General features: G+C 47.3%; 1 protein-coding gene across 4 annotated transcripts in view; it reads right to left on the bottom strand.

Moving 5' to 3' along the window:
• OSBP (oxysterol binding protein) overlaps positions 1–19,004 on the bottom strand; it is a 191,531-nt gene that overhangs the window by 99,062 nt on the left and 73,465 nt on the right. For 2 of the 4 annotated variants that reach the window (XM_078768327.1, XM_078768328.1), the window contains exons 4-6: positions 4,368–4,566; positions 1,438–1,555; positions 26–92 (exon numbers count right to left, since the gene is read on the bottom strand). In XM_078768327.1, the coding sequence (XP_078624453.1) occupies positions 26–92; positions 1,438–1,555; positions 4,368–4,566 (384 nt within the window). Of the gene's footprint in view, positions 1–25; positions 93–1,437; positions 1,556–4,361; positions 4,567–19,004 lie in introns of all 4 variants that reach the window. The other 2 variants (XM_078768325.1, XM_078768326.1) reach the window with 1 other exon arrangement.

Here is a 19,004-nt window from a genome sequence, read left to right as displayed (position 1 = left end):
GAGCAGGTGCAAGTAGCAGACTCACTTCCTCCGGGTTCCAGTCCTCCAAACGACCCAGAGAGCTGGAGGCACTGACGTTGCTGCCGGTTCTCCTGGTGAAAAACATCAGCTCATCAGGGCAGTGTTGACAGCAAGGCCACAGAATGCGAGAGTGGAGTTAGGAGGGGGCAAAACAACGTGGGGGTTGAGACCATTTTTAAATTAAGTTAAGATGTCAATGACTACTCGTGTCATTCCGTGCACCATTAACTCACAGGTACCTTACTAAAGCGCTGGGGATTGAAGAATAGACACCTGAATCATGAATCTTTTGACAGTGGAATATTCCCTCTTTATTGTGGGGAGGTTTTGATAGAAGATCAAACAAATTTAAAACAAAAGCTCAAAAGTATGGGTAAATGCATGTAGATGCAGCAGAACAAAAAAGTATTTTGTATGACCACTTGCCAAACCCCCCCCCCCCCCCCCCCCAACACCTCCCTGCCAATCCCCCTCCACCCCTCAGTTTAAAATCCACCCCTCCAATCTTTAAAAAAAAAAAGAGATAGAAAACTAGAATGCCACTCGATAGAGCGCATACCCCTGCCAGGCTGAATAGTTTATATACTGTATCCCACTGAGGCCGGATATTGATCCGGACCAAAAGGGCCCTTCCTGGCAAGTGAGACCTTTTTGCAGATTTCCCCCCCCCCCCCCTCCCCACCCACAACATCCCTCAAATAAACCAACCAAATGCTGGTGTTGCTTAGAAGTTCGTGAGGATCCCATTGTGAGAAGATTTTGAATGCCCTGGGGAGGAGGGGGGTGGGGGGGGGGGGGTGGAAACACTTGCTCGTGTGCATTAACCACATTCACTGTTAAATTAATTTCACTTAACATCTACATCCCTTTGCCTCATCCATTTAACATCTAGGCAAGGAATTTCACCACGAAAGGACTACCCTCATTTTTCCAAAACAGTGGAATCAAAACTGACTAAAACTGCCATCCTGGAGCAGTGCCTACAGGGGGTGCAGCAGCAGCAGCACAGGTGGGGATCTTCAGCCAGCCCCTCATTTGCATTTAGGTTGTGCATGTTAAATATTCTATGGGAGAGAATACCTATTCGCAGACAGCTCAGAAGTGATCACACAACCGAAGAGTTTACATCTGCCTACAACACCAAGCCACCAGGCCTTCCATGGAGATCTCCCATCAAAGTACTAGCCCGGCTCGACTAAACGTCCGTGATCTCACGTGATCATGAGCAAACTGACAAATAATAGACAAGTTCTCGTTCTCCTGTTACAAATTCTATTTGTGGTGGCTTGCTGGGTTGAGCACACATTTAGTTCCTTACTCTGTTCAAGCAAGAGGAGCCATGTGGGTTATGGGGTGTCAACAATAATTCCCATTTTTAACGCCACATCCACAACTTCCCCATTCCTGCCGACGTACTTGTGCTGTTTGGGATCGGCAGCAATAGTGATGAAATCTGGAGCATTCTCCATGGCGTCAAAAAACTCATTTTCATCGTCTTCGCCACTCAGATCTGCTTTGGCGGACTCGCAGGAAGCTTGGGGCAAATGGGAAGGCAAAGACAGTGCAGCATGTCAGGCCAAGCATTTGTTGAGTTGATGTTAAACATCTTAATGGCATTCTGTGTTGCTACTTTGAAGGAGGTGGCAAAATAGGTCTATTCGGTTGCAGATAATTTAACGTCATGTTATCCAAGTTGAACACACAAGCATGGTGGAAACAACAACAACAACAACAACAACAACAACAACAACAACAGCACACGTTGAGTGCATAGTCTCGCCTCGCGTGCTCATTCTGAAAAAATACCACAACAATGGTACTTTTATGGCCCACTGCTATTACTACCCATATACCCATATCATACATAGCCTGGTGTTGGCTTAGCGGTTAGGGTGCTGGCTTGGGATCCTAGGATCCTGGGTTCGCAATCCTGGTCGATCGCTGAATTAACACCAGGGGGGTTGACTCAGCCTGTCATCCTTCCGAGGTCGGCAAATTGAGTACCAGTTCACGGGTAATTCCCTGCGTGTCACAAGAGGCGACTGACAGGGTTGGCGGCAGGAAGGGCATCCGGCCTGAAAACATCGCTTTAAAAAGGGGACCACGGTGCCCAAAAAAAGGCCAACCCTCGCTCTGCGCGGAAAAATGGCCTAAAAAGGCGGTTCTTATACCCATATCATACATGCCCCCCCCCGCCCCCCCTCCATTATGCAACATACATTGCCATTACCTGTAGCATTCTTGATTAATTACTGGGATATTCAACAACCACTTGTGTGCTTATTCAGGCCAAATTGCATCAATGAAGGCTTCGATATGTTAAGCGGTTCTGGAGCAGAAGAATTTTAAACGTCATTTTCTTTTCAATCCAATATGGCCGCCAGACTACGTGACAGACAACGTCATAAATTTAATTCCTCACACATCAGGTTGCAGATCAGATATATGAAGTTTCAGATAAGGATTTAGATTCAACTAATTATGGCTGGACTACCACCTTCACCAATGGCATCGTTATCGCCCTATATACGCCAAGGGGAGTTGATGACGTATACCAAGTGTCTATTATTTTTATTTTTTTCCCCCCAATCGAGCAGTTTAAAGATGTCAATTTTTACCCCTTCAATAAAACATGGCTGCCATACCATGTGATCACTGACGTCAGATATCAACATAATATTCTCCATGCGGAGTCCCTTCTATGCTTAAAGTTTCGCATCGATCGGACAAGCAGTTGAAAAGGAAAACATTTTTGATTTTGAAAATATATGGACAGACAGAGACAGACACACACAGGTGTTGCAATGGTTTCTCATCTTTTTAGGGGTGAGAATAAAAACAGTGGAGAAAAAAAAAAGGATTATACAGTAAAACCCAACATCCAGATCCTTTTCAAAATTGGGGAAAACAACCTTTACCCGGTCAAACTAATCTGTGCTTTTCAACATCCTGTCTGTCTTTCTTCCGAAGGCTCCACAACCCATTCGTCCAAAGACTGAATAACAAGACCCCATAACATGTGATATTAAATTGGTTGTATTCAGTCTTCCGCTTACAATTCCTAATTGTCCAAAAGATTTAAAAATATATATTCAGAGAAGCCAGTTGCATAATGAGCAAACCAAATCTGTCTCCTTAACAACCTCCACCTTGGCAATGCGACACTCCAGCCTCCCCAACCCCCGCCCCACCCGACCCGACCACCTACCCCCTACAACACCTCCCACCTCTTCTGGATGCCTTTGCTCAGCAAATCCCTGAAGAACCCGCAAGCACAGGAAAAAAAAAAGTCACACGCAATTAGCAAACTGCTCACATTTGCAACATCCTCACAGACTTCCTGATAATCTTACTTGTACTTTAACTCACGCAATAAAATAAAAAAATAAAAAATTGTACACTTGCACGTGAACAGAAAAGGATACTAAAACAACAAACAACAACAACAGGCATTTACCAAAACAATTTCCGTCATATGAAATATAAATTAGGCCAATACGGGACGGCCTTTGATATGAGCACTTGCTATTGATGGAGGGAATCCAGGTTCAACACCTATACAACTGTGACGACTTGTTTATTGCTTACGAATTTCCTTGTACTCCATTTAAGAGTAAACGGACGTCTCCCAAAGTCATTGTCCTGCATGAGATATACATACGTGCAAGCTCGTCCATGAGGTTGACATCACAACATATACGAGAGGAAATAAAGCCAAAAACACAGCAACACCTCAGTTTCTTCAAACCCAAAATCTGCTTCTGCCAATCACACCATTCATATTAACGGACAACCACAGCACATTAGTCTGTGGGTGCTGGGACTGCAAACGGGAGCAATACAGGCATCTCCACAGGTAACATGCACATACCTGGGCATCACAACAGGTCTGATGCACACAATACATGCAAACACCAACAACCAAAACAACCACCTTTAGAGGCCACTTTTCCCCGCAGAGCAGGGGTTGGCCTTTTTTGGGCACCGTGGTCCCCTTTTTGAAGCAATGTTTTATGGCCGGATGCCCTTCCTGCCACCAACCCTGTTAGTCGCCTCTTGCGACACACAGGGAATTACCAGTGAACTAGTACTCAATTTGCCGACCTCAGAAGGATGACAGGCTGAGTCAACCTCCCTGGCGTTAATTCAGCGATCGACCGGGATTCGAACCCAGGATCCTGGGATCCCAAGCCAGAACCCTAACCGCTAAGCCAACACCAGGCTAGCCAACACATGGTTACATCAGTGCCATCTCGGAAAAATACATGCAAACACCAGACTAAAATAATCCCCAAACCCAATATCCATCCTCTCCTCCACCTCAAAGATTCCTCACTCACCCTCACCTTTGTGTGTTGGGGGCAAGATGTCTGTAGGTGACGCACGGACCGATGCCCCACGGCAAGCTCGCTCCAGGCTGTTGTGCTGCTTGGCCAGCGTCTCCAACGTCTCCTCGAGCCGCTGCCGCTGCTCCCGTTCATGCTGGAACGCTTTCTGCCACTTGCGCCCCTGTGACTGTGCCAGCTCCACGAAGTCTCGGCATGTCTGCGGGACACGCAGGCCACATCGCCCTTCAGGGCTCCGCTTCAGTTACGGCGGTCGGCACTATTATGCAAATACAAGAGAGGGAGCGTAGGGGAGGAGGCCATGTGGTGAGGGGAGGAGGCTTTATGGCAGTAAGAGATACACGGAGGCGGAGGAGGCGTTGGTGGCGCTTTAAATGGAAACGGGCGAGAATAGCAGCATTAAAGGGCCGAAAGCAGAGTGTGAGAACGGTAAGGCCACATTTAACCAATGAACACGAGGTGTTATCTTTAACATGCGGCCGCATTGATAAATCAACCCTTGGAAATAAGCCATACCAATTTGAGGGACTCCGTCTGTAATTGCCAATTTCGCCATTTAATAACACATTCTAAAATATCTTATTCCCTAAAGTTATCAATCTCTAAGCATACCAATTTAATAATGTGCACTGTGCTACACAGGGGAGTACAAATGCACAAAAAGGGACGAGGCGTGGAGTATAATAACCACAATAACAATAGAGACGAAGCCATGACGACAAAAAGGAGAAGCATACTGTTCTGCAATATTAATATTCGACACGAAATCGGGAAGCACGTACAGCGAGCCCCATTGTACACCGACGCTCTTTTTAGATACATCGTGATAGGGATTTCATGCTGTCAAGATCAAATATTCCCCACCATGACATCTTTTATATTCACGATTGAGGCCCATGGAAGGGTGCGGTGGCACTGGGTGAAAAGGTGACAAACTCAAGTGACAGTGAGTGGGGCAAATGAGCCCACAACAAAGAGAATGAGCAGAGACAAACACACAGAGTGACAGAGACAGACAGACAGAAACCGAGACTCAGACAGAGCTAGACACACAGACCGAGACTCGGACACAGTTAGAGTGACAGAGACAGAGACAAACAGACACAGACAGAAACTGACAGAGACAAAGAGGCAGAAACAAAGAGGCAGAAACAAAAACCGAGACAAAGACAGAAACAGAGACGGTGACAGAGACAAACAAACAAACAAACAAACAGAAAGTCAGTGAGAGCTAGAGTCCCTGTGTAGAGGGAGTTGTGACATTACGCCGACAAAATTCTGGTCACATGGGCCGTGTACGTCATTTTGTTTCCATCCACCATGAATCGGCCGGTTCCATTCTGTGAGAAAATAATGAATATGACGTGATTGCCAAAATATGATAAAATCATCAACATGGGAGAAAGACTTTTCTTGATGGCCAAATACAATTTAAATAAAATAAATTTTAAAAACCACCTTTAGAGGCCATTTTTCCCCGCAAGCGGGGGTTGGCCTTTTTCGGGAACCGTGGTAGTTGTTGTTTTTCGGTCCCCTTTTTGAAGCAATGTTTTACGGCCGGATGCCCTTCCTGACGCCAACCCTTTTTGCCGCCTTTAACGACAAGCAGGGAATTACCAGTGAACTGGTACTCAATTAGCCGACCTCGGAAGGATGACAGGCTGAGTCAACCCCCCTGGCGTTAATTCAGCGATCGACCGGGTTTCGAACCCAGGATCCTAGGATCCTAAGCTGACTCCCTAGCCGCTAGCCCAACACCAGGCCAAATACAATTTAAATGCAGTAATTATATTTCATTGTTACTTTTTTTTTTCCCCGTTATAATTACCCTGCGCATGCGAAGCAAAAAGTAGGGTGAAGCGGTCAGTTGCGTCCGTACGTAGGTCGTATAAAATTCATTTTCCATGCAACTGTTGGTCTGATTGACAATAAATTTTGCACCATAGGAGCGCTTCCTCCTGCAGAATGGTATCTATCTATAATTCCAGTAATCTCTGTGTGTCTGTCTGTGTGTCTGTGTGTCTGTGTGTTTGTCTGTGACCGCTGTTTCTCGACAACCACGGGTCCGATATACTTGAAACTTGCCAGGTATATTGCTGGGGACCCGAGGATGTGCCTTTTCAAGGTTTGAAATTAATCGGACAAGTACCTACCGAGCTATGTCCAAAAAACGCTTCAACCAATCAGAGAGCAGCGAGCTATCACGTGTGCCGAACCGTTAATGCAATGCAAGCGTTAATGCGTTAATGCAAGGCTTTTCTTTTTTTCCCTCTTCTCTTTCTACTTTTCCTTGCGATTAAATTGCAAACAGCCAAAATACGTTGGCGCTAATTGAATAATTGGCCATTAACACTAAAATAATCGTAACTGCGATATGCCAACTTCCGGACAGTGCAGCCTTCCCTGTTGTTGTTGTTTGCAGCAGCTGTTTGCAGCAAGGCAAGGCTTTTCTTTTTTTCCCTCTTCTCTTTCTACTTTGCCTTGCGATTAAATTGCAAACAGCCAAAATACGTTGGCGCTAATTGAATAATTGGGCATTATGTTTTACAACTAATAAAAACGAATTTGCGATTCATTCGCTTTCCTGCGCGTTTGTGTACGCGATGGCGATTTCTTTACCAAACTCCGGAAGCCGTTCGCTTTGGACCGAACCATTGCATGTAAATAGAGGGGGGGGGGATTGTCACCACTCGCAAGCCGTTCGCTTTGGACCAAACCATTTCATGTAAATAGGGGGGGGGATATAATTTTAGATATATATATAGTACGGGCATGCCCTAGTAGTGATAATTATGGCATCATACCTAACGTGGTACAGACGCCATCTTGGAAAAACTTTGCACCTCTATATCTCCGGAAGCCCTCTGGAAAAAAATTGAAACATGGTCATTGTCAAGTACTCCCCATGGGGAATAAGATATGTTCATGATGATGTCATCAGTGCCTTCATTATGCCATCATAATTTGACAAGTACGACACTTGATCAGATTAGTATGAATTTTCTTTTTCTCTGCAAATGTTGGTCCAATGGACGCGGAACATTTACCATCAGAGCGCCTCCTCCTGTAGAATTTTAAAATTATAATGATATAGGTCGTGTGCTACAGGCGCCATCTTGGAAAAGCCAAAAAACGTTGCACCTCCATCTCCTTAACCACTCCATGGGAAAAATATAAACGTGGCTCATTGCAAAGAACTCCACATGGGGGATAAGTGTTATTAATGATAGTAATTGGTACCTTAATTATGACGTCATAATTCGATAAAGTACGCTTGATCCGATCAGTTTGAAATTTCTTGAGCGTAATCTACGCAACAATTATATGAGATAATGTAAATTTATAATGTCATCGTTCACATTGTCTGGCAGCCATATTGGATAAAAAAAATTAAAATAAAAAAAAACCTTAAAAAGTAGAAGAGTTGGCTTGCAACAAGTTGAATGCGCAGGGTAAGTATTCTATGAATACCATATAGTTGTTTATTTAATCTTCACTTGTCCCTCATGTTCACTTTATCTTTATCAGTATTTCCAACACTTTTTGACTTTCATCTCTTCACCTTTTTATCTACTTATTGCATTTCTCTGCCCACCTTCATTTCCTTTTCCTTTTCTCTCCCGACCTCTAAATTTACTTTGTGGACAAAGATTATGTTGCATTGACGGAATGATGAAAGAAAAGAAAAAACATCCAATCGTCATCCTGGATTCGGGGAAAGTTTGATAAAGTGGAGAGAGGAGGGGCTGAGGGTGGTGAGTGGGGCGAGCAAGCAAAAAGGAACGAATCATATGCGCACTGGGCCAGGACATGCCGCACCGCACTTGGCAAGGACAGACATAGATACTGTCATGCCGGTGTTTCACAGGCAGGGTGATTCATGAATGTGTGTGTCGTCCCTCGGGTGGACATTAAGCCGGGTGTCACATCTGCTATCATAAGCTGGTGGATGTTAAAGATCCCAAGAGGAGGCGAGATATCATCGGCACTCTGGCCAAAATGCTGACCTTCACCTCACTATGTATGTATGTACCTCACAAACTCTGCTCACCTTCACTCCTTCATTCCTCTTTCCTCCCGCCTCTGGAACAAACTCCCTCACTCTCTTCAATCCCACTCCTCCCTCCAGGTCTTTAAAACAGCTGTTCACCACCATCTCTTATCTTCCCCCATCCAAAACCTTGATCTTTTCTACGCCCGCTAATTTCACCCCAAATCCACTTTTTTGAAATAACAACTTCTTTCCTGGAAGTCCTTGGTGTCCTTGTGTTTTATACTTCTCCCACCCCCCCTACCCCCCTTCCCACGCCTCCTCCCCCCAAGCCCTCTCCCTCCCACACATCTCCCGATGTCCCTGCTCTCAAATGTTGTGTTTGTGTGCTTCCCCTTCTCTCCCCATCTTGTCTACCGCTCCCTCTTTTTATATATTTTGTTTGTCTGTTTGATTCGTTTGTGTGATAAATGTTAGCTCTTTCACGAGCCTCGATTCAGTATACAAAAATATATATATATATATACAAATTCTTGCCATGACAAACTGCTGGGCAGGCAATGGCAAACCACATAGTATCACCCTTGTCAAGCAGCCAAGGACTTGCCTTCTGGTAGAGCACAAATCATTCAATCTTCTCAAGCTCTTCTTTTTTCTTTTTTTTCATTCACAATTGCTATCTTTTCTAATTCTCTACTCTACTCTACTCTACTCTACTCTACTCTACTCTACTCTTGATGGTATGCCTCCATTTCTCTTTCACTTTCCTTCTACCAACTCTTTCAAATTTCTTCTTCCAACGTCCACCATCCATGTTTATTTAAATTATACAATGGACTACAAAATGTAAATGTTTCATGATATTTGTTATATTATATCACCTTTATCTATCAATATTGTTGAAATGAGGATCAAATAGCTGTATGTTGAAATATGTTGAAAAAGTCAAAACTTTACATGGGGTGTACTTACTTTGTCATGTGACTGTATGTATACACATATACAAATATACACATATATAAATATACACATATATAAATATACACATATATAAATATACACATATATAAATAACCACATATACAAATACATACATTTATAAATACATACATATATAAACACATACATACATAAACACACACATATATAAACACATACATACATAAACACATACATAAAAAAATACATACATATATAAATACATACATATATAAATATATACAAATATATACATACACAAATATATACATATAAAAATATATACATATATAAATCTATACTGTCGTGTGGCTGGCTCTCAGTTAACACCGAGAGTACGCCACGGATGGCAATCGAGCTTAATGAGGCGTTATCCAATTCAATGGCGGATCATACGCGAGACGGAATGAAGAATGCCGACTTACCTTCACGGGCCCGCACGCAGGCGTCTTCACCTGCAAATCAATTCAACCCGAGACGGATATAAAATGTACAAAAGGAATATTTATTAACGGAATCCGAGAACAAAGAAACGCACCAGTAATATCTAAACCCCTATAATGGAGCGCTCCCACACGGACTTCGACGACAACGAACACAGGAAGAATGAATAAAATAAAACGTTGTGTTTGTGAATGCGGGCTTATCTGTCTGGATGTCAGGAATCGTTCGTCAAGGATGGTCAGGCTCCGAGCTCGGCGTCCGACCACAGCTCCGGCTGGCGCAAACCGCTCGGGCGTTGGCGCGAACACCAGCCTCGCTGCACGGTCCGTCCCACGTCACACAGCACAGCACTCACACGCAGGCACCAGGAGAGGATGATCGTCGGTGCCCCACCGCCTATCCAACGTCCACCAAGCGAAAGTCCAAACGAAAATGAAAAGGCAAGAAGGGAAGAGGTCCAAACGGGAGAAAAGGGGAAAGAGGTCTGGGCAGGATGAATCCAAGAAGGAAAAGCTGGAAATGTCAGCCAGCGAATCGTTTTACTGCCCGTCCCGTGACGTCAGCTCTCTTCCTTCTGCCAATCACGAGTTCTCCTGGGCGTGGCTCTCGGCCTGCCTGTTCGATGTTTGCTCATCATGCCGGCGTTGTGTGTGGCCGCTTCCTGTCTGTTCGTCCGTAAGTCATTGTGGCGGCGGGGGAATTTAATTAATGTGGTGCTCTATTGGGCCGAGCTAATGTATGTGATGTGTTGCCATAAGGGACACAGGAATGATCACAGAGGAGACGACACACCGGGGAATTAGCATAAACCCTAGAACTACTCAACATGCCCCCATTCCTCGTAATGGGGACAAAGATACACCTTAATCCGACAAACCGGGCCAGACAGGTCCCTGCCTTACATACATCGAGATGATTATTCTTCTTCGCGACATCGGAGCACCTACCTATGCAGATCAACCGAGATCTATATATGCCCCTACCCCACCAACATTATATATATATATATATATATATATATATATATATATATATATATATATATATATTGTTATGGAAATGAGAATTGTGTTTAATTGTTGTAAAATATCACCCTCCTTCCTCCATTTGTTGTGTATAAAGGTCAAAGGTCGTTCCCGTAGTTATTCCATATACAATCACGTAGCCAATCATAGATTTCCTTTGTTGAGTAGTTATCTCCTTATTATGTGTATTAGATTAAGGCTTTGTCTTCCATGAATTAACACTCCATTGCACCGAATTCAAATAAGGTAGATTCCCTTCACATTCCCCTTTTGTCATCAATTGCCAACTGCATTGGGCGGTTTTCTGCATTCGCCGCTGCTGCTTTGGGACCGTGTTTTTCGCTGCAAGACTCCATTGAGCACGCGGTCGGATCGGAGCGGAAGGTGGGAGGAGTCAGCCCAGCGCCAGGAACAAGGCGTGGCCTTGCCAACGCCTCCTCTGGGGGCGGGATCGGTGGGCCCTCGCGGCCAATCAGGGCCAAGGCGAGCTCGCCGATGGGCGTGTCCTGGAGGCCGGCGGCTTGATCGCCCCAGGCGCTATAAAAGCGCGCGCGGAAGCTTTTGAGAGAGTCGGAGAGAGAGCATCCAGGCAGTCAAGTGCTGCGGTGAAGAGAGAGAGAGAGGGACGCGGCAGATGAGGCCAGAGGCAGTACCACGAGCAGTACCACGCAGCTTTGACTCCACCAAGCAGTTTTGACTCCACCAGCGGAGCTCGAACAACAGCAACAGCTTGAACCAGCGGAGCTCGTACCGCGGCAGCTCGCACGACCGCAGCTTGGGCGTTGACGGTGGTGCCGACCGTGGCCGCAGAGGAACGGAGCTGCCGCTCCCGGCCCGACCGTGACCCAGTTCCCGTGCACCTTCCTCTCCCCTCCAGCTATCCACCTCCAGCATTCGTTCCTGCCATCATCCCCCGTGTAAGTGTGCTCGTAGTCTGTCTTTGTCTTGTCCTTGGGGTTAAGACTGTAATAGGTAAGCTAATTTGCACTGTGTCTTCTTCTTCTTCGGTAAATTCTTTTATTATCTTTCCTTCTCCCTGGTTATCTTTGGTCTTGGAAATAATAGTAATAAATTATATTTGTTCTTCCTACCTTCGTCTTCTTCTTCACATCCGTTCGTCTTTGTCTTTTCCCCATTGAAAACCTGTGGCACGATTTTGCCAACGGTCAAGGATCGGGTCTAGTCCTTGTTAATAGTTCGTGCCGCGGTTGCTAAAACCGCTCGGCAATTAACATCTGTCCGCGGTACGAACGGGGCTGTGCACCTGCCTTTCCGGAGGTAGCTGGGCAGCGTCAGGGACCACGTCGGTCAGTCATAAACGAGGGGATTAATCCCCCCTCGATAAGAGGAACAGAGGCCGACGTTGGGTTCCGTAACATTTGGTGTCGGGAGCGAGATTCGGACCTGAAGCGCGAATAGCGCGCTCAAAATTTTGAGTGGCCCAAAATTTTATTTTATAACATCTAAATTTAAAATCGTGCCATGGATGGTCAAGGCGATCGGGTGCCGGTGGGAGAGATAGAAGGGGTAGAGTCGACCCAGGACCCCAGGGAAGAAGTGGGAATAGTGGAAGAGGTGAGCAAAGAAGGTGCGGTCGTGGGGGTTACAGGCACACAAAATGGCGGCCTCCCGTATGTGACGGCGATAGCCGGACCCGCAGTGCCAATGGACTGGGGCCTTTTTATGATGCATTTCAGTGCATCTATGAAGGGGGACAGTAAGGGATTGGATGCAATGATGGCTACCCAGGGGATCGACATGAAAAAAATGAGGCACGAGGCAAGGTACAACCCGGATGGATTTGAGCAGCAAATAAACGCCACGATGAAAAACATACGGGAAGACATTGGCCGCAGATCGGGCGAAAAGGGCACATCGGTGCACAGCGAGGTAAAGCAGGTCGAGAAGCGCTGGTTGAGCGAAGCGGAGAAAAGCACGGGTAACTGGACCGGGGTAGAAATCACGACCCGGGGTATGGGGCAGCCGGCGACCGCTGAGGTAGAAGAGGGAATTTTAATAAAGCCAGCGGTCGTCGTGGTGAATAAAGAAAAAGCAGTAGTGGGCATAATTAAAATTGAAAAGACGGAGGTAGCCCAGCAGTTGGAAGAAGGAATGGAAACTGTACAAAGTCCGTGCTCACATCACGATGCTGTGCTTAATAATCCTTATAAAGATTTGCAGGTGTTGGTGCAGGGAGGAAGAAGAACGGGCTGTATGTGGTGCCAGGAGATTTTGTAAGAGGATGTCTGGCACGAAGAGAATTGTCGTGCGATTGGGATCGATATGGCACCCAGGCGTTGGTGAAGGGTCCCGTGTGAGTGGAAATGGTGCGCGTGTGAGGAAAAAGTGTGCATCGGGGAATGAGCGTGTTACGAAGCGCGAGTGTGAAACCGAGTGCGAGCGGGAATGCACGTCGGAGTGGACGGAGTGTATGTGCGAGGGTGAGAGTGACCCGGAGTGAGTTGGTGGAGGAGCGGGTGCGAGGAAGCACGCTTGGGATGAACGGTGAGTGTGCGAGAATGCACACCTGAGTTGGTTGTGGCGCGGGTGTGGGAGAGCCCATTAGAGCGCGTGAGTGGGTGGATGCGAGAGTGCACGCCCATATGGTGAGTGGTACGGAGTACGTACCGAGGGAGAGTGCGCAAGACGGTGCGCGAGGTGTGTTAAGGTAGTGTGCGAACGGAGAGTGTGCACAAGAGGATGCACGAGAAAGGTGTGTAACAGGGAGTGCGGTGGTGAAATGGACGGAGTGTGTGGAATGTACGGGCGGCGTTGGAACGCCGGGCTTGGTGAGTGTAAAACAGGTCGCGTGTGCGTGTGAGCATGCGAGTAAAGCATCGACGTTAACCGGGTTAGCAGTTAGGGCGACGGATAGCCGAGGCGAGCACTCGGGGCGCGGTGCGCTTTGTTGGATGCTAGGCCCGGCGCGGATCGGTGCTGCATCACTTCTCTTCGAAGCGTCGTTGCCGATTCGGGCCTGGCCCGGCCCTGCACGGTCGAGTCCGGGCCTTGTCGGGCAAGACGACCGGTCCGGTTCAAGGGCAAGTGGGAGGAAGCGGACGGTGCCCCTGGGGGGGGCGGGGTTCCGACCGGGCGAGATTGAGCCATCGGGCCGGGGACCGCGAGGTGCCGCGCGGAGATGGTGCGTGGAATCTCGGCCCGACCAAACCGCCTCCCTTGCACCGAATGCCGGACGGATTCAACCTGCAGGCGACCAAACCACCCGAATTCATTGCTCGGCTTTGCGAAGCCGAGTTTCAATGATGTCATGACGCACCGAAGCTCGGATATAGGGGACTGTGATGATGATAGTGTTTTGGACCCGAAATTGAGGATAGGGAATTTGATGATTGGCAGATTGATGATTGGTAGAAAGATTGGCAAATTTTTGATTGGCTGAAATTGGATGGGACAAATTGGTAGTGAGAGATACCCGTTGTGGTGGGATGGCAAATCCACCATCCCTCACAGAGGGGACAAAGGAGCTATAGTTTTATGGGGTTTATGGCAGTGAAAACTAGCCCGGGAGGGTTAGGATAAAGTGTGTAGGGACCGAGAGATTGACCATAGGTAACGGTAAGTTTAAGTAGCGACATTGGACAGGTAGTGGGGACATAGAGAGGGTAGTTGGATTATAATGACGAGGGAGCGCAATAATGTAAGGGGCGACGGGGAAGCGCGAGTTTTAGCAGGGCACCAGGTAGTTCAGATGATGCCGTGTGAGTGTTGGAGGTGTACTCAGGAGTGAATTGTGAGAAGGTGATTGTGAGTTGTATTGAGCATGGAAGTGTATGGAGCAGTGAGAGGAACAATTGCGATTGCACAGGTGTGCAACTGAACAGGTGTATGGAGCAGTGTATGAGTGAGTAGTGGTGATTGAGTGTTGTGTTGACCAAATGGTAGTGGGAGGAAGGAGGGTGCAGGAAGCACCAGTAGGAGTGATTGCACAGGTGTGCAAATTACAGTGTGTATGGAGAATGGTTGTGTGGAATACATGGAGTATGGAATATATGGAGTATGGAATGGATGGTCGTGGAGTGAGTATGGTGGAAACTGTGGAGCGGAGTGGATGGTGCGAAGGTGTGGATGGGGGAAAGGAGGATGGACCCCATCACAAATACCCGGGGAGGATAGTTTAAGCGTTAGGTAGAGGGTACAGGTAAATTGTGGCTGGATATTGGCATCTGTGGTGCGTGGTGGAAGAATGGTGTTTGGATGGGTGCATTAGTGACGTGGAAATGGCTGGGCGTGTGGCCTGTTAGTGTGTGTAGTTGGTTGGGCACCCCGCCACTGTTAGGATGTCGGCCAGGTGAGGCCGCAGGTGGGCTCTGGGAGCCGTTAGAGTTGTGGATGGGGCCCGAGGATCCGGAGGACGGACCCGGGTAGCCCAGTGCCAGAGGGCACCGAGTGGGGAGAGCGCCAGAGGGCCTTCCCCAGGTAGATAGGTAGGGTTAAGGAGCAGGTAAGCTCGGAGGCAACTACAGTGGTGGAGGTGTGCATGTGGGTAGACCTGCTGGGAGAGCCACACGACCCAGTCCTGAAATTGTGCAAGGGCACAGGGAGTTGAATCGGGGGAGTGAAACCCCAAATTGATGAAGCACCACAGTTTGGTCAATGGGAATGTGGTTCTTAAAACCGCATAGAGTAAGATGGCCAATGGCTTGGCAGGGAAAGACCCTGGGTAGTGTAAAGTGTGTTAATGTCATTTAGAAGGTAGATAGGATTGGAATCTCCTTGCACCATCTACATCCACTCACCTGAGATGACATACCTCCACACCATGCCAGGCTGTTTTATTATTTTAGTGCAAATGTTTGAAATGTGAGACACATCACGACGTGGGTGTGACATTGTGCTTTGTTGTTCCATCTCTCCCTCCTTATGAGGATTGATGATGAATTGGGTGATGGCAAATTTTGATTAGAGGGATTGTGGGGACGAATTTGGTATAGGGGAAATATGGGGAAGACGTGACGACGGTAGCGACAAATTTGTAAATGTGTAGATTTTTTGTATATATGGGGTAAGGACAAGGGTAGAGTAGGTAACAGGGGGGGTGACGTACGGTAGGGACGAGCTTTCTCACTTCGCTCTCCATACGCACCTCGTCTTGCATTGCCTTGGTTGATGTGTACCCTTGTGACCTTACCCCTCACTCACCTGTCTTCTCCACCCCCCCCCCCCCCCTCTTGTCTCCCACCCAAGGACTGTGCGCCACTGGGCGCCGAGGGGAGTGTGCGGGAGTCTGCCATTGTGTGCCCGAAACTCCCGCAACCAGCTGTCTGCATTGATGCACCACTTATGGACCACATGTCTGTGGCTGAGCACCACTTATGGACCCCACGGGTGGGGGTATGGCCCCTCTGCTGGAACCGGCCATGATGACCCGAGATCTTGCTGGCAGACCTGGGTAACATGGCACCTATGCCACACAGGTGAACCACACAGTCGGCCCTGTGGGCCATAAATAAATAAAAAATGGACGCATTGTGTCTTTTTATTAGTCGAAATAGGCCGCCAGCAAAGAAGAAAGACATCTGGAAGAACGACAATGGCCAGCAGAGGGAGCCGAAGAGGAAGACCGGCACCAGGGGTTTGTTGCGTTTTTTTTTAATTGAACTGTGGTGACTGTGCACCGATTGGTGCGTGGTGGTGCTTTGGTGCGTTTTTGGTGCTTTCTGGTGCGTCGATGCAGCACAGGCTGTCTCCCCCCCCCCCCCCCCCCCCCAAAGAACAATCGCATGTCCTGGGTTGCGTTTTGTAAATACAAGTAGCGTAACTAAATAATGCTCCCCCATCGTTCATGTTGTAGTTTGAAGACAATTCCGCAATTCAGTTAGCTGTGGGCATAAGTCTGTTAGGCAGGGTGCAATGCAGCAGCGGGACATATTTATTTGTGTTTTAAAACTGTCACACTCAGGGTCAGGTTAAATGTAGAGGGAACTACACCTACGTGCCACCCTAAAGGTAAAAGTAATAGGCCCGGAGCGTGCCTAAGAGGAGGAGGGTGCAGTGTTATGGAAATGAGAATTGTGTTTAATTGTTGTAAAATATCACCCTCCTTCCTCCATTTGTTGTGTATAAAGGTCAAAGGTCGTTCCCGTAGTTATTCCATATACAATCACGTAGCCAATCATAGATTTCCTTTGTTCAGTAGTTATCTCCTTATTATGTGTATTAGATTAAGGCTTTGTCTTCCATTAATTAACACTCCATTGCACCAAATTCAAATAAGGTAGATTCCCTTCACATTCCCCTTTTGTCATCAATTGCCAACTGCATTGGGCAGTTTTCTGCATTCGCCGCTGCTGCTTTGGGACCGTGTTTTTCGCTGCAAGACTCCATTGAGCACGCGGTCGGATCGGAGCGGAAGGTGGGAGGAGTCAGCCCAGCGCCAGGAACAAGGCGTGGCCTTGCCAACACCTCCTCTGGGGGCGGGATTGGTGGGCCCTCGCGGCCAATCAGGGCCAAGGCGAGCTCGCCGATGGGTGTGTCCTGGAGGCCGGCGGCTTGATCGCCCCAGGCGCTATAAAAGCGCGCACGGAAGCCTTTGAGAGAGTCGGAGAGAGAGCATCCAGGCGGTCAAGTGCTGCGGTGAAGAGATAGAGAGACGGGCGCGGCAGATGAGGCCAGAGGCAGTACCACGAGCAGTACCACGCAGCTTTGACTCCACCAAGCAGCTTTGACTCCACCAGCAGAGCTCGAACAACAGCAACAGCTTGAACCGGCGGAGCTCGTAACGCGGCAGCTCGCACGACCGTAGCTTGGGCATTGACGGCGGTGCCGACCGTGGCCGCGGAGGAACGGAGCTGCCGCCCCCGGCCCGACCGTGACCCAGTTCCCGTGGACCTTTCTCTCCCTCCAGCATTCGTTCCTGCCATCATCCCCCGTGTAAGTGTGCTCGTAGTCTGTCTTTGTCTTGTCCTTGGGGTAAAGTAAGACTGTAATAGGTAAGCTAATTTGCACTGTCTTCTTCTTCTGTATTTTATTTATTATCTTTCCTTCTCCTTGGTTATTTTTGGCCTTGTAAATAATAGTAATACATTATATTTGTTCTTCCTACCTTCGTCTTCTTCTTCACATCCGTTCGTCTTTGTCTTTTCCCCATTGAAAACCTGTGGCACGATTTGGCCAACGGTCAAGGATCGGGTCTTGTCCTTGTTAATAGTTCGTGCCGCGGTTGCTAAAACCGCTCGGCATTTAACATCTGTCCACGGTACGAACCGGGCTGTGCACCTGCCTTTCCGGAGGTAGCTGGGCAGCGTCAGGGACCACGTCGGTCAGTCGTATACGAGTGGATTAATCCCCCCTCGATAAGGGGAACAGAGGCCGACGTTGGGTTCCGTAACAATATATATATATATATATATATATATATATATATATATATATATATATATATATATATATATATATATATATATATATATATATATACTTAAGTCAGACTACTAACCTGTAAATAAGAGGGTTGCTTTCCTTCGGTAAGATTCATGACAGGGGTGGAGAGAACATTTTGGGTTGGATTGGGAATGACAAGAGTTTGAAGTGCATGACAAGTGCACCACACATTTGATGCCCTAAGCCTAAGGCAAAGGTTCCCAGCCGGTGGTACACATCGGATTTCCTGGTATTGTTGGTACATGACAGATGGAACAATTTATGATATTTACCCCATGAGTGCAAAGGGAAAAGTGAGGTCAAGCAATTGGTTTGTATGTCTGTCTGTCTACAGACGTCACGTCAAGTCTATGGTCGGGGAACGATACGATTTCTATTAAATGTTATATTTTGAACACCGGAGAACACAAATCGGAACGTGAAGCTGCAATTTAGCAATACTTTGGCTCCAAGTTTGCCAAATTGTACGGAATATTGTCCTAACCGCACATGCACAGAGAGGAGTAAGGTCATTGCTTTCGTCTGTCTGTCTGGCACATCATTCCAAACAGGAAACTTGCTGCTTTTAGTGACGTCATAAAGGACACAAACAACACGCATGAAGAACTAATGTCACGTGTTAATTATGGTGGAGTAAAAGACGGCGCTTCAAAAAAAGCTCCAGTTTAGCAGTACTTGGACAAAATTTTATCCCATCTGGGCCAATCATATGGGCCAGTCATATTCTCAGCGTTGGGGAATATGGAGATTCAAACAAAAAGGTAGCTTGCAGGAAATATAGATTGTGCTCAAAAATGC

Source organism: Myxine glutinosa, chromosome 14 (genome assembly GCF_964187855.1).
Source record: "Myxine glutinosa chromosome 14, kmMyxGlut1.1, whole genome shotgun sequence".
NCBI classification, from domain to species: Eukaryota; Metazoa; Chordata; class Myxini; order Myxiniformes; family Myxinidae; genus Myxine; species Myxine glutinosa.
Note: the sequence above shows the minus strand (reverse complement) of the source record. Positions and strands in the feature narration are given on the sequence as shown.